This window comes from Erythrolamprus reginae, chromosome 6, assembly GCF_031021105.1.
Source record: "Erythrolamprus reginae isolate rEryReg1 chromosome 6, rEryReg1.hap1, whole genome shotgun sequence".
Lineage (NCBI taxonomy): Eukaryota > Metazoa > Chordata > Lepidosauria > Squamata > Dipsadidae > Erythrolamprus > Erythrolamprus reginae.
The window spans coordinates 96,302,241-96,318,324 of record NC_091955.1 but is presented as its reverse complement, the minus strand read 5'-3'; the positions used below and the strand labels follow the sequence as shown (position 1 = coordinate 96,318,324).

The window sequence follows — 16,084 nt, the reverse complement described above, 5'->3', positions numbered from 1 at the left end:
CGCTCGGGTTTGTAAGTGGAAAATGGTTCTTGAGAAGAGGCAAATAATCTTGAACACCCGGTTCTTGTCTAGAAAAGTTCATAAGTAGAGGCCTTCTTAGGTAGAGGTCCCACTGTACTTTTTAACTCGTGCTGCTATGTCTGTGATCTGTTTTATGCTCATTTGATATGCTGGGTTTGAACGTGGTAGGTCTAGATGTCGTTTGGAGGTGTTTCTGACACAAAGAAAGACAGAAGATGGGAAGAGGAAGCTCTTGTGTCATTCAAGGGTTTGCCAAAACCTGCAGCTCCCACCTGAAACTTTGACTTCATAAATAGGACTTAGCACTAGAGATTGGACTTATATACTGCTTCACAGCCCTCTCTGAGCGGCTTCACCTCCCAGAATTCCTCAGCCAGACCTCAGTTGGCCTTCCTCAGAATTCTTCAGCCAGCCACTGGTGGACTTCAACTCCCAGAATTCCTCAGCTGCACCTCGGTTGGCCTTCCTCAGACCTCCTCAGCCAGCCACTGGTGGACTTCAACTCCCAGAATTCCTCAGCCAGAAATTCAGGGAGTTGACATCCACTTGGCATCAAGCACCCAAGATTGAAAACCCCGCAACGGCTATGAAACGAAAGAGACCGTCACTGACACACGCCGAAGGACGCATTCAAAAATCAGCTTCTTTTATTTTGTGCTCTGTCTCGAGATAAGGTACGGCTTGATTTTGGTGTGTGTGTGTGTGTGTATGTCTGTACGACAAAACGCTTGAGAGGCAGCTTCGAGGAAACGGACCCCGTCCCCCAAATCTGCGCTCAAAATCACCAGCCATTCTTGTCCTTAGTAGTGGTCAACGGCATCGCTGCTTTTCTGCACACCCAAACTCTTCATTGGTCACCAAGAATTGGTCAACATCTTCTGCAGCTCCTTTCCCGACCTGGGTGGGCTTTTGAATGCAGGAAAGACCCCGAAAAACCCGTGTGAGCTGGAAGGGTCCGTGGGCTCCCCTGGAGATAAATCTTCTAAAGGTAGTTTTGTCCTGAGCTCCTCCCTACGAGACGGTCATGGCTCAGATAGAAGAACTTGCGGGAAGCGACTGACAGGCCGAGAGGCAGGAATACGGAAGCCCAAGCAGACCGGACTGTCGCCTTAGCAGCCAGCAGGGGACGGAGCAAAATAATACACAGCCATGAGGATAAAATAAACCATCACCAGCACGGTACCTGGGTGGGAGAGAGAAAAAACAAAATGGAGAGATACAAATCTAATTAATAATAATAATAATAATAATAATAATAATAATAATAATAATAATAATCTGTCTCGCACGGCAGCTGGCCAGTAATTGGCCCCAAATTAAAATTCAAAACAAAGGTTTCAAAATGAACAAGAGTCTATTTGTGAGGACGTTTGTTAAACTGCACAAAGGAAAACCGAAGAATGTCTTTAAACTGCCAAAGTCCAGGCATGAGGCCAAGTTGATAAGATAAAAGTCAAGAAAAAGGAGGGGAGCAACAAGAACAGATCGTAAAATGGGTGTGCGGGGTCTCTAATAAATGCTTCGAGCTCTAAGCACGTAGCACTTACAAGCAGCATTTTGATTAACGGGAAGTATAATCTCCACTGTCCTCGCCACTCTCTGTAGGGGCTTTCTATCTGAGGCTCCGCAGCCATCAAACCCAACAGGTTTGTTAAAAAGTTCTCCATTGTGTCTCAATGTGGCCAGGGTAGAAGGAGAAAAATGTAGGATGCATAGAAGGGGCTCTGCTTGGAGGTGTCCAGTAATTAGCTCCAAATTAAAACTCAAACACACCTTCCAAATCCTCCCTTTTATATATTCTCTGGGAGTGCAGACTATGCACAGCTGTGCTCACTTCCTCCTTCCGAGCCTCCGTAGCTGCTCCTGCCTCCCCTGCATCCTTCTTACCCGCACATTCAGGACCGGGTCCCTTATCTCTTCTTCCTCCTACTCAGACCCTGCCAAAGCGCCAATTGGGGGTTCTATAGCCTCTGCAGGCTCCTCACACCCAGTATCTCCCTCCTCCTCCGGCTCACTGTCCGACTCCTCCGACAGCCACACAGGGCTACCATGCCCAAATGGCCCCAGTTCATCAGGCTCAAAGTCCGTCACCAGAGGACCTGGCTGCAAGCTAACCACAACAGTTAACAGGAGACAAGTTGTCCCTCTGTAGCCCCGGACTTCTGTCTGGCCTGATCGATTACTAGAAAACATGAGCCACTCAAGGCCTGACTCAAAAGCAAAGTTTCTCTCTCAAACAAAGTTCTGAAATAAAAGAGTTAAATCAAAGGAATGTGATCTTGGCTGCATGACACTGGCCAGAAAAGAGTCATAAATCTCCCATTAATTGTCTCTTTCCTTCCTTCCTCCCTCTCTTCCCTTCCTTCCTTTCATTTCTTCCTGCTCTTCCTTCCTTCCTTTCTTTTCTTCCTTCTCTCCCTCTCCTTCCTTCCTTCCTTCCTTCTTTCCTTCTTCCCTTCCCTTCCTTCTTTTCCTTCCTTTTCTTCTGTCCTTCCTTCCTTCCCTCCTCCCTTTCCTTCCCTCCCTCTCCTTCCTTCCCTCCCTCCCTCTCCTTCCTCCCTTTCTCTCCTTCCTTCCATCTTTCCTTCCTTTCCTTCCTTCCCTTCCCTCCCTCCTTCTCCTTCCCTCCTTCTTTCTTTTCCTTCCTCCTTTCCTTTCCTTTTCTTCCTTCCCTTCCCCCCTCCCTCCCTTCTTTTTCTTCCTTCCCTCCCTCCCTCCACTTCCCTTCTTTCTTTCTTTCCTTCCCAATTAGCGATAGCACCCATATACTGCTTTCCAGTGGTTTATAGAGTCAGCCTCTTGTCCCCAACAATCTGGATTCTCCTTTTACTGACTAGAATCCTCTTCTTTCTCCTCCTCCTCTCTGCTATCCCACTCCCCCCTTCTAGTTCTGATGTTGTCGCCTAGTTGGGTCATGAAACGTCTGCAAGAAAACCACCCAGCTCCGAGACCACCAAGCTCAGCCCCACATCTCAACCCTGAGCTGCCCGTATTCTCTTCTCTCGCCATCGACGTCTGTCAAACGTCCTCACCTTGGAAGTAGTCACACTTGCCGTCCATGAAGATGTAATTCATGAGGACCACGCTGAACATGCTGGCGTAGACGTGGAGGTCACTGAAGACCAGGATAAAGTCGGTGGGCTGCCCGAAAAGAAAGGAACAAGTCAATCTCCCGGCAGCCACAAGGACTGACAACTGAAAGCCAAATATTTACAATATTTTTTGATGAAACTTTCAAAACTTTAATAAGATAAACTAAGAAAACATGAGAGGAAGCAACTTTGTTTTCCTTTCGCCTCTCGGCCCCATGCAGGGGCCATATCCAATGCAGATAATTTTTTTTATAGTCCACAACTATAATTTACATGGTTACATATTTTTGCTGATAAGTGAAAAGGAAGGCAGCCTAGCATAGATCTATTTCGAGCTTGTTATGCTCTCATCAGTTAGACATACCCTTACTGGGATTTGAACCTGTGGCCTACTGCATGCAAAGACCAGGGAAGAGCCATACGGTTGATTTTCTGTCGAAATCACTCTGGTATTCCCAAATATTTCGGAGGCGAACCTGTAGCTCAGAGGTTAACATTCTGTCTTGCAAGCGGTAGGCTACAGGTTCAAATCCCAGTAAGGGTGTGTCTAGCTGACGAGAGCATAACAAGCTTGAAATAGATCTATACTAGGCTCCCTTCTTTTTTCATTTATCAGGATATATATATATAAATAAGGAAGGAAGGAAGGGAAAAGATCGATAGATGCAAGGAAGGAAGGAGAAAGGGAGGGGGGAAGAAAGGAAAAGGATGGAAAAAGAAAGGGAGGGAGAGAAGGAGGGAGGAGAGGGAAGGAGAAGGGAGGACCAAGGTTCTAAACGACACTGCCAAGCAAAAGTATGCAAATATTCCTATTAAAGCATATATATTCTGGGAACTATTGAGGAGGAGCTGTCCTCCCCCTCTTTCTCACACACCAGTTGCCTCTTGCTCCCCTGGAATGCAGCCCCTCCCTCCTGGAAATCCAGAATCCCTCCTATTCCAGGGAAGACCCAGACTGAGAAGGAAGGATGGGACCCACTTCCAGGACCTGGAAGAGAGGAAAGACCCCCCCCCTCCCCGAGAGACAGATTCTCCCTCCGTTACTCACGTAGAAGACCGTGAAGAGCACCAGGATGGGGATCTGCAGCATGCAGACCTGGACCGCGATGCAGTTCCCGATCTCAATGCTTCAAAAAGAGGACACAGAAGGCGATGTGAGTAAGGCAACATACAGTGGTACCTCCAACTACGAATGCCTCTAGTTACAAACATTTCTGGATAAGAACCGAGTGTTCAAGATTTTTTTGCCTCTTCTCAAGAACAGGGCTGGAAAAGGCGGGGAGAAGCCTCCATGGGGCCTCTCTAGGACTCTCCTGGGAGGAAACAGGGCTGGAAAAGGCGGGGAAAAGTCTCCATTGGACTTCTCTAGGAATCTCCCAGGAGGAAACAAGGCCGGAAAAGGCGGGGAGAAGCCTCCATGGGGCCTCTCGAGGACTCTCCTGGGAGGAAACAGGGCCAGAAAAAGTGGGGGAAAGTCTCCGTTGGACTTCTCTAGGAATCTCCCCTGAGGAAACAGGGCCAGAAAATGCGGGAGGAAGCCTCCGTGGGGCCTCTCTAGGAATCTCCTGGGAGGAAACAGGGCCTCCACCCTCCCTGTGGTTTCCCCAATCGCACGCATTCTTTGCTTTTACATTGATTCCTATGGGAAAAATTGCTTCTTCTTACAAACTTTTCTACTTAAGAACCTGGTCATGGAACGAATTAAGTTCATAAGTATAGGGACCACTATATACATTTTTATTTTTTCTCCACAATTTCCATTTAAGTGTTAATGTAATCCTTGTTTACCAAGGTTGTGCACATGCAGAAAAGTTTGGATTGAGATTAGTTGTGAATAACTACTCAGCCTCACACAGATACACTGACCTGAATTAAAGTTTACTCTGAGAAATAACCTATTCAGATAAACAGCCTAAAGTCACACACATTAATGTCAGAATAACAATCCAAATATTACCAAGTACATAATCTTTCTCAGCAGTCGTCTTTGTCATAATCATCAAAAATATCAAGCCTAAGCACATTTTAGCTGTAATACATGACTACAATGCAGAGAGATTGCAGAGCTAACCTAACAGTGAGTAGCTAGACAAAGAGAAACAGAGAGGGCGACTCAGAGAAATAAGCTATAGCTCCCCTTGTGGCGGTTTGCAACACCTGCACCCAATATATTGCCAACCCAACAGTTATGGACAGAGTCCTAACAATATATATCAATGCATATGCCTTAAAATACACTGCTGAAGAAAATAAAGCGAACACTTAAGCAACACAATGTAACTCCAAATAGATCAAACTTCTGTGAACTCAAACTGTCCACTTAGGAAGCAACACTGACTGACAATGTCACAGGCTGTTGTGCACATTCAACTTTGCACAGAACAAAGTATTCAAGGAGAATATTTCATTCACTCAGATCTAGGACGTGTTATTCCAGTGTTCCCTTTATTTTTTTGAGCAGTATATGTTGTAAGCTGCCCCGAGTCCTCGGAGAGGAGCAGCATATAAATCCAATTAATAATAATAATAATAATAATAATAATAATAATAATAATAATGATGATGATGATGATTGGCAAGCCACTCCCATCTGGTCACATGGCTGGCAAGCCACTCCTACCCAGTCACATGACCCTCAAGTCACACCCACAGAATAAGCCACGCCCCACCATAGGTGGCCCGTGAGCCATAGGTTCTCCATCTACGACTTAAGTCAGAGATATGCAAAGTTGGCTCTTCTATGACATGTGGACTTCAACTCCCAGAATTCCTGAGCTAGCATGATTGGCCCAGGAATTCTGGGAGTCGAAGTCCACAAGTCATAGAAGAGCCCACTTTGCCTACCCCTGGCCTAAGACATTCAAAGCCCAAACAGTCTTCAAGGAGAGACTTTGCAACCCACCTTATCAACCAAACCTTGTGGATTGACGCACTTACCTCAAACTGAGATTGTTCTGCAAAGCAAACTGGATTCCGTTGATCAGCTCCGGAATCTCGGGCACCATGGCTAGCATAGTCACGCCGATGAAATACTGGAGGAACATAAGAAGAGCCATGCTGAATCGGGCCAAAGCTCATGGAGTCCAGCATTCTGTGGCCCCACAGTGGCCCACCAATTGTCCATGGGGATCTTGAGCAGAAAGAGAAGGCAAGACCCTCCCTTTCCCTTGACCCTCAACAAATGGGACCCAAGGGAACCCTGCCTGCCTGCCACAAACATAGAAGCGGCACTTGGACATCTGTTTCAATCACCACCATGGATACACTTGGCATCCCTGAGTCTGTCTCATCCTGCCTTGAAGCCCTTCCTTACCTGAGACACTGGTGAGTTGCTCAGAATGGGGCTGATGTGCTCAGTGGCTAGATCCGCGCAGGCCGACATGCCCAGGGTGGCCACTAGAAGAATGACCACGGCTCTCCAGCGGGACCAGTGGACCACTGCGCTGTGATGGTGACCAGGCACTAGGGGAAAACCGGAAGAGAGTCCTCAGAGGAGGGGGGCGGCATACAAATCTAATAAATAATAATAATAATAATCTTTGCACAGGCTCCTTTGCACCTAACCAGACCGGTTATAACTCGAGGATTGCATCAGCTTCCCCGACAGTCTGAATTTTTGATCAGTGACCATTCGTTAAGTGTGAAAAACGGTCCTAAGTTGCTTTTTTTTCAGGTGTTGTAACTTCAAACGGTCCCTAAAAACCAACGGTTATAAATCGAGGACCTGTCCGTCTAGCGCAGGAAATTTTCAGTCTGGTTTTTCCTCTGGATGGCAAACCCTTCCTTCCACCTTGCCGTGGAAATAAACTTTTTGGGGTGCCGTTTATTTGGAAATTTTTCCTGGGATGGGGGAGGGTCCACCTTGAGCCATATACGGATTGATTGATTGATTTAAATTTGCATGCTGCCCACTCCAAAAGGACTCTGGGTGGCTTACAGAAGATTAACAATTGTATTGCAATAATAACAATAGTAAAAAATCCCATTAAAATCTCACTAATACAATCATACTGCATCATACGTCCCGATCAAGTACAACTTACTGTGGCAGTCGCTGATGTGGATGTCGTAAATGTGGGAGTGGGTCTTCAGGGTGAAGATGAGCCCGACGATATACGCCACCGGCAGCATGAAGGACACTGTGTATACCAGGGGTCTGCCATGAGGAGAGCAATGTGCTTGATATGATACAATTAATATAATATTAATATAATTTTCAAAATCTACTCAGCGAGAGCTACTCACTCAATATGGCTGTAGTAGAGAGTCCCGTTGTTCTCCATCTACCAAGACGGAAGAAAAGGGTCAGAGATGCCTAAAGACCCCTAACCCCCCAACATTTCTCCCTTAGACTCTCCACGATTGACCTCTCCAGGTTCCTAAGAGGCCAGTAAGGGGTGTACATAAGTGCACTGGTGTGCCTTTAGTCCCCTGTCCAATTGTCTCTCCTTTCTCTCATTTATCATATATATTTTCTTTCTTTCATATATCCTCTCCTCTAAGTTCACTTTTACCCTTATATATATTACTCCATGTCTATTTTTCTTCGTATGTATTTATGTACAGTATTGGACAAATGAATGAATGAATAAATAAATTAAATAAATAAATAAACAAACATCCGAACTTCCTTTGACATCCCCTCCCAAAAATCCCCAACCCAGCAAGGCCTATGCTCCTAAAGTGCCCAGGTGATGCCACCTTAAGACTCCCCAGGTGTGCCCAGGTGACAAATCCAAGCCTCCACAGCCCACCTGGGAACCAGCCCAGTGCGGTGGGGAAGTGTGACGGCTTTTCCTCGGTGGCTGAAAGAGTAGAGGAACGATTCGCCCGGAGATGCCGTCTTGAAACCCGCGAGAAGGTCATTTTGCTCACCAAATCAAAGTGGCAGCTCTCGCAGACGTAGTGCCCGGGTAGTTCGTGGGTAAAATTCTGGCATTCCCCACAGATCAGCCCTCCCGTAGACTTTGGAGAAGAGAGTCGGGGCAAACACACCTGGTAAGCAAAGGAAGGTGGGGAGGAGCGTTCATACAGGTGCCACCTTTGAGGGCAAAACCAACTATCTCCCATCTCCTCCCACTTAGGACTATTACTGTAACTGTATGATTTTTATTAATATTGATTGTTTCTTCATTGCTTATTTCACCCCTATGACAATCATTAAGTGTTGCACCTCCTGATTCTTGACAAATCTATATTTTCTTTTATGGACACTGAGAGAATATGCACCAAGACAAATTCCTTGTGTGTCCAATCACACTTAGAAACATAGAAACGGAAGACCGATGGCAGAAAAAAGACCTCATGGTCCATCTAGTCTGCCCTTATACTATTTCCTGTACAGTATTTCATCTTACAATGGATATATGTTTATCCCAGGCATGTTTAAATTCAGTGACTGTGGATTTACCAACCACGTCTGCTGGAAGTTTGTTCCAAGGATCTACTACTCTTTCAGTGAAATAATATTTTCTCATGTTGCCTTTGATCTTTCCCCCAACTAACTTCATATTGTGTCCCCTTGTTCTTGTGTTCACTTTCCTATTAAAAACTCTTCCCTCCTGAACCTTATTTAACCCTTTAATATATTTAAATGTTTCGATCCTGTCCCCCCTTTCCCTTCTGTCCTCCAGACTATACAGATGGAGTTCATGAAGTCTTTCCTGATAAGTTTTATGCTTAAGACCTTCCACCATTCTTGTAGCCCGTCTTTGGACCCGTTCAATTTTGTCAATATCTTTTTGTAGGTGAGGTCTCCAGAACTGGACACAGTATTATTCCAAATGGGGTCTCACCAGCGCTCTATACAACGGGATCACAATCTCCCTGCTTCCACTTAGCCAGTAAAGAATTCTATTCTGTTCTATTCTATTCTATTCCATTCCATTCCATCCAGATCACAGTCTGATTGGCGCAGTCACAGAGAAACCCTTGTATGTCATAGTCTGGATCCCAGTTCCTTGTGGTTGTGGCTTGTCGGACGCAACTGAATCAGAGAAGGAGGAGGAGGCGTGGGGGCTGGACGAGTGTGTGTCACTGTCTATGGGGTTTTTAACACTTTTAGTAATTTGCATATTCTTTAAAAGTAATTTAGATTTTTTTTAATATACACTGCTCAAAAAAATAAAGGGAACACTTAAAACAACACAATATAACTCCAAGTAAACCAAACCTCTGTGAAATCAAACTGTCCACTTGGGAAGCAGCACTGATGGACAGTCAATTTCTCCTGCTGTTGGACATATTCAACTTTGTACAGAACAAAGAATTCAATGAGAATATTTCATTCATTCAGATCTAGGAGGTGTTGTTTGAGGGGTCCCTTTAATTTTTGGAGTAGTGTATATTGTTACATTTATAATGTTGTATGTGGCTCTGAGTCACTTCGAGACGGGCGGCATAGAAATCTAAATAATAGATAATAAACTATCCATCTCCCTGCCCGACAGTCCATCCATGCATTAGGGTTGATTGGAGATGGACCAGGTGGACCCCCCTTGCACAGCTTACCTCCCACCGACAGAAACAAGAGAGCGGAGCTGATCCCAGCCGAGCGGCTGTTGAACCTTTGTTCTTGATGTCGGATGCCGCCAATCACCATGCAAAGGCCCTGCAAGTGGGGAAGGGTGTGTGTGTTAGGGAGAGACAGGTGAGGAGGGAGGGAGTGGGAGAGAGGGAGGGAGGGAGAGAGAGGAACAGGGAAGGAGAGGGAGAAAGAGATGGAGGGAGGGGGAGAGGGAGGGAGAGGGAAGGAGACAGGGGAGAGGGAAAAGGAGAGGGGGAGAGGGGGAGGGGGGACAGAGAGGAGAGGTGGGGAGGGAGGGAGAGGGAGGGAGGGAGGGAAAGAAGGAAGGAGTAAGAGAGGGAGGGAGGGAGAGAGGGGATGACAGACAGGGAAGAAGGAGAGGTGGGGAAGGAGGGAAAAAGGGAGAGGGAGGGAAGGTGGAGGAAAGAGGGAGGGAGAGAAGGAGAGAGAAGAAAAGAAGGAAGAAGGGAGAGGTGAGGAGGAGGGAGGGAGAGAGAGAGGGAGAGTAGGAGAAGCACTTTTGATCTTTTGGTGCTGAACTTGGGGTCCCATAGGATTCCCCCAAAGCCCAAAACGGACCGGAGGCCCAGGACCCACCGGGATGAAGAGGACGCAGCCCAAGAGGGTCCCGGTCAGGGCGGACTTGACAATCTCCTCATAGCACTTGTTCTTCTCACGTGCCCCCTTGATGAGGGCCGTGATGTAGAAGGTCAGCTCCGTGATGGAGCCAAAGGTGGCGTTGACCACGGCCCCCACCGCGAAGTTGCTTTGGGCCGAGATGCTGCAGGAGAGAGAGGGAGGGAGTCAAGGAGTCCATCTGGAGGGGATCTCCCTAGGCTACTCAAGGAAGGGAATAACAGAGTAACACAAGAGTTGGAAGATAAGATAGATAAGATAATTTTAGGCCAAGAAAAAAAAATGATTTCCAAAATATATAAATATATGCTACACTATAAAATGGAGGAACATATCGTTAAAAATAGTATACATAGTTGGGGCAAAAATTTTGGTTATAGCATAAATTTAGATAAGTGGGAATCAATTTGGACCAAGAACTATAAATTAACAAAATCTACAGCTTATAAGGAAAACATATACAAAATGTATTATAGGTGGCACCTTCCACCGGCAACATTAGCCAAAATGTATAAAGGAACAAGCCCAAAATGTTGGAGGTGCAAAAAAATGGGGGACATATTACCACATTTGGTGGACCTGCTCAAAAATAAAAAAATTCTGGAACAAAATGCAGAATTGGATAGAAGAGATCTTACAAATGAAGATAAATAAAAAACCTGAAGCCTTTCTCCTGGGAATTATAGATCAAAAAATTGAAAAAAACAAACACTACTTATTAATTCATATATTAACAGCAATTAGAATAACGATAGCTCAAAATTGGAAGCAACCCCGAACCACCTGAAGACGATTTGATAATTAAAAAAATATTAGATTGTGCTGAATTTGACGCACTAACAATTAAATTAAAAAACAAAGAGGATTCCGAACACGATAAAACCTGGATACATCTTTATAACTGGTTTAAGAAAAGAAATAAAATTCAAAAGAAAAAATCAAATTAACAATACTTTATATCCTTTTCATTACATAGAAAAAAAAATATATACAAAAGACATATATACAAAAAACCTTTTTAAAAAAAAAGATCTGTATGACATTAAAGAAATTGAATATGAATAAAAGAAGGCGGATAAGAAAGAATTAAATGATTTAAAAAACAGTGACAACCTACAAGAGAAAATGGTATACGCTGAGGACACAACATGTTTCACCAGAAAATAATTTAAAATCAAAAATCATTCAAAACTTACCTCCTGAAGGGAATACAAGTACAAATATTATAAAATATGCTAAGTGAATAGTTATTGTTATTAATGTACTTAAATAAGCAATTAGATCTTTTTTTTAAAGAATATTTTTGTTTGTTTGTTTGTCATGTTTGTTTGTTCGTGTATTTGTTACGCGTTGATTTAGCCTTGTATTAATATAAAATATATATTGTATGTAAATGTGTATATATTTGTAATAAAAAATTTAAAAAAAAAAAAAAAAAGAGTTGGAAGGGACCTTGGAGGTCTTCTAGTCCAGCCCTCTGCTCAGGCAGGAGACCCTAAACCACTTCAGACAAACCTCCAAAGGTGTAGAAGGAAGGAAGGAAGGAAGGAAGGAAGGAAGGAAGGAAAGAAGGAAGGAAAGAAGGAAGGAAAGAAGGAAGGAAGGAAGGAAAGAAAGAAAAAGAACAGCAGAATAACAGAGTTGGAAGGGACCCTGGAGGACTTCTAGAATGTAGCCTGACCCCTACACAGGCAGGAAACCCTCTACTATTTCAGACAAGTGACTAGCCACTCTTTTCTTAAACACCTCCAGGGATGGAGCACCCACAATGTCTGGTGGCAAGCTGTTCCACTGGTTAATTCTTCTCATCATTATCATATCATATATCATAATAGCAGTAGTAGTAGTTATCATCATCACCATCATCATTATTATTACACTATTATTACTACCGTGACTAAAATGATTTTGTAAAAGTGAACTGATGACTAAATAATTTTGTATAAAAACAGGAAAAAATGTAGATAGGTAGGTAAGTAGGTAGGTAGGTACATAAGAACCTAAGAAGAGCCCTGCTGAATCAGGCCAAAGCCCATCGAGTCCAGCATTCTGTGTCCCACCAATTGTCCATGGGGATCTTGAGCAGAAGAGAAGGCAAGACCCTCCCTTTCCCTTGACCCCAACAAATGGGACTCAAGGGAACCCTGCCTGCCTCGACCAATATAGAGGCGACACATGGACATCTGTTAGACAGACAGACAGACAGACAGACAAAGAAGCAGTAGCCCTCATGATCTCCAGAACCTTTAAAAATGTAGTTAAACCTGCTAAACTCTAAGCTTCCGTCGGTCCCTACTGACTTCATCGGAGCATAAAATCCCCACTGAAGAGATGCTGGCTTTTATGTGATGGTGCTCAATTTAGTCCCTGCGTGCGTAATAATTCACATATAATTCACATTGTTGTTCTCTGCCTTAGCCATGCTGACAGATGACAATGGGATTTCTCTTGCCCCTTTCCCCCTTGTGTATTGCCTCTTTCTCTGCTGGGGGCGGGGGGCACTGAGGGACATTACACAAAAGCTTCAATGGGGACTTTACACTCTGACGAAGTCAGTAGGGACTGACGAAAGCTTAGTAGTTTTTAGTCATTTTAAATAATTTTTTAAACATTCTGGAGATCATGATGGCTACTGCTTCTTTATCTGTAACTATACCTGGAACGCGCGCGCACACACACACACACTTAGAAGAGAGATCAGGAAGAGGACCACACTTGTATTTCTTGTGACCCGAGGGTCGCAAGAGGCTCACCTGGCAATGGCCATGCCGATGTAGTAGGAGAGGGGCATGATGGAGAGCAAGGCCAGGGTGAACTTCGTGACAGAGCTGGTGTAGTAGTTGTGTTTATCGCCGTAGCCCAAAATCAGGGTCACCATGACGAATGGGAGGAGATCTGAAGGTTTCGTGGGTCAGGAAAAGGCACCTGGAACAGGGGGGTCAGCAAACCGCCACCCCCTCTCCCAGCAACTGATCATGCTGCCTAGTTGGGTCATGAAACGTCGGCAAGAATCCACTAAGCTCAGAGAACACCATGGACACCATAGTCATTGTCCTCCTCCTCCTCTTCCTCCCCCTCCTCCTCTTCCTCCCCCTCCTCCTCTTCCTCCCCCTCCTCTTCCTCCCCCTCCTCTTCCTCTTCTTCCTCCTCCTCCTCCTGTTCCTCCTCCTCCTCTTCTTCCCTCTCCTCCTCCATCTCCTCCTTCCTCTTCCTCCTCCTCTTCCTCTTCCCCCCCCTCCTCCTCCTCCTCCCTCCTCTTCCTCCTTCTCCTGTTCCCCCTCCTCTTCCTCCTCCTCCCTCCTCTTCCTCCTCCTCCCTCCTGTTCTTCCTCCTCCCTCCTTCTCCTGTTCCCCCTCCTCCTCCTTCTCTTGTTTCCTCCTCCCTCCTCTTCCTCCTCCTCCTCCTTCTCCTTCTCCTGTTCCCCCTCCTCCTCCTGTTCCTCCTCCTCCCTCCTCTTCCTCCTCCTCTCTCCTCTTCCTTCTCCTCCTCTTCCTCCTCCTCTCTCCTCTTCCTTCTCCTCCTCTTCCTCCTCCTCTCTCCTCTTCCTCCTCCTCTCTCCTCTTCCTCCTCCTCCTCTTCCTCCTCCTCCTCCTTCTCCTGTTCCCCCTCCTCCTCCTCTTCCTCCTCCTCCCTCCTCTTCCTCCTCCTCTCTCCTCTTCCTTCTCCTCCTCTTCCTCCTCCTCCTCCTTCTCCTGTTCCCCCTCCTCCTCCTGTTCCTCCTCCTCCTGTTCCTCTTCCTCTTCCCCCTCCTCCTCCTTCTCCTCCCTCCTGTTCCCCCTCCTCCTCCTCCTCCTCTTCCTCTCCTCCACCACCACCACCACCACCACCATAGTCCTCAGGTGTTTTGCAAACCTGAATTGATGGAACCCTCCTTCGCCTTTTTACCAGGAATGAGATGCTCCCAGTTGCTCGCGCCTATTGGTCTTCGGAAAGCTGGTCGCGAAGGGAGCGCGAAGCTCCACCCACCTGCCCAGACGCCCGCCATTTTGGGTTCTTTCACCCTTCGCAAAGCCAAAATGGTTGTGTCCGGGCCGGTTGGGTGGAGCCTCGCGTTCTCATTTGCGACCGTCTCTCCAACTACTGACAGGCAACGAGCTACCCCTGCCGGTAGCTGACCTTATGGAGATCGGTCATAGAGAGTGACAGGCCTACCGTTCGGGCCTTCTGAGGCCTACTGGTTAGTAGGCCTCGGAAGACCCCGGAAGTTGAGGTTGATGTCGCGGGAGATGCCCACACCTCCCCTCCCCACCATCTCAAAGGATACTGACAGCAAAGACATTGATCCGTCAACGGCGTATTTGTAATAATACGCGCTAACCGCCCGGTAACAGCAGAGAACCAACTTCCGCGTCTAAGGGACTTCCGTCTGGAGCAGAGAAGCAAGACAAGAGGAGAATAAAACAGATTAGGGTCATTTTGGGGTTCTACAAGATGGCCTAGAAGTGGCGCTCTGGCCTCACAATGAGGGAGCCATGAGTTCGATCCTAGGGTAGAGCGAGATATTTCTCTCTTGGGACATAATGAGAATATATCTGACACACAAAACTCCTCATTGGCGACAGGGAACGGCAGACGGGCCGTAAAAAACACTGAGCTCTGGTCAGTTGCCCAAACTCCACCCCAATGCAAGGGATTATGGGAGGCCACAATGCCGTTGCTCATGTTTGGGTCTATTGCAGGTAGTCCTCGACTTACGGCCACCACTGAGCCCCAAAGTGAGATTGTTATTAAGTGAGTTTTGCCCCATTTTATGACATTTATCGCCACTGTTGTTGGGTTTTTTTAGTATAAGTTTTTTTCTCCAACTTAAAAACATACATGACAACACATTTCCCATCAATACCTAGCAGTGTTATAAACCATTATAAAATTTCTCATATAAAAAAATTAATAAAATATTCTAAATCATATTTCAATTCATCAATAATTTGTCTAAAAAAGAGTAATGAAAAAAAGCTTATAACAATAAAAATGTCATATAAAAAAGCTGAAATATAACTTCAAGAACTAATTTTAATCTAAAAAGCATCTTTTTCACCTACCAGGCAGGGGCCACCATGTGGGGGGGGGGGAGTTGCACATGTGTATGGGGGGAAGGGATGTGGGCACACGCACGCCTGCTAGCACACCCACATCCCCCCTTTTCGCACGTGAACCAAAAAAGTTTCGCCATCACTGGTGTAGAATTTCGATCCCGTGACCCGTGGGGAGGAGGCCGCGTTAGTCATAAGCGTGAAAAAAACCCAAATGGTGGAAAGTCCTTTTTATTTTAAGCGCCGGCGTAACTTCCGACGGTCGCTCAATAAGCCGTCGTAATTAAAGGACCCGCCTGGAAAGTCCCAATCCGCTTTCTCACCTTCCGTAGCCGCTGAATGTGGACGCACTCGGGGGGCAGGAGAAGAATGGTGGTGATGGTGCGCAGGCTCATTTTGGCTGTCGGGATGAAGAAAACCAGGAGCCAACAGATGACGCAGAGCAGAGTGTGTGCGAGGACCAACACAGGGAAGCCGGCCAGGAGCCAGACGTAGCTGCTACTCCGTCGCTACATTGGGGGGGGGGGGAAAGAGTAAGAGTTATGGCTGACGAGGTGGAGTATTTCCCCCATTTGGAGGAACACGCTTCTGGACGACTTGCAAACAACAAAATAAATATAAATATAGATTAAATATAAATATAGATTAAATATAAATATAAATAATATAAATATAAATAATATTAATATAAATATAAGTATAAGCATAAGCATAAATATAAATAATATAATGTAAATGTAAATGTAAATGTAAATGTAAATGTAAATGTAAATGTA

General features: G+C 45.6%; 1 protein-coding gene across 1 annotated transcript in view; it reads right to left on the bottom strand.

Annotated features, from left to right (window-relative positions):
- Positions 1 to 646: 646 nt before the first annotated feature.
- Positions 647 to 16,084, bottom strand: part of LOC139168794 (uncharacterized) — a 36,809-nt gene continuing 21,371 nt past the window's right edge. The window contains 15 exon segments of the mRNA XM_070754495.1: positions 647 to 1,204; positions 3,054 to 3,162; positions 4,162 to 4,240; positions 6,051 to 6,145; positions 6,427 to 6,575; positions 7,157 to 7,269; positions 7,359 to 7,396; positions 7,989 to 8,066; positions 8,068 to 8,108; positions 9,624 to 9,723; positions 10,237 to 10,420; positions 13,029 to 13,170; positions 14,540 to 14,557; positions 14,560 to 14,641; positions 15,632 to 15,817. Coding sequence (XP_070610596.1) covers positions 1,131 to 1,204; positions 3,054 to 3,162; positions 4,162 to 4,240; positions 6,051 to 6,145; positions 6,427 to 6,575; positions 7,157 to 7,269; positions 7,359 to 7,396; positions 7,989 to 8,066; positions 8,068 to 8,108; positions 9,624 to 9,723; positions 10,237 to 10,420; positions 13,029 to 13,170; positions 14,540 to 14,557; positions 14,560 to 14,641; positions 15,632 to 15,817 — 1,488 coding nt within the window. The 3' untranslated portion in view covers positions 647 to 1,130.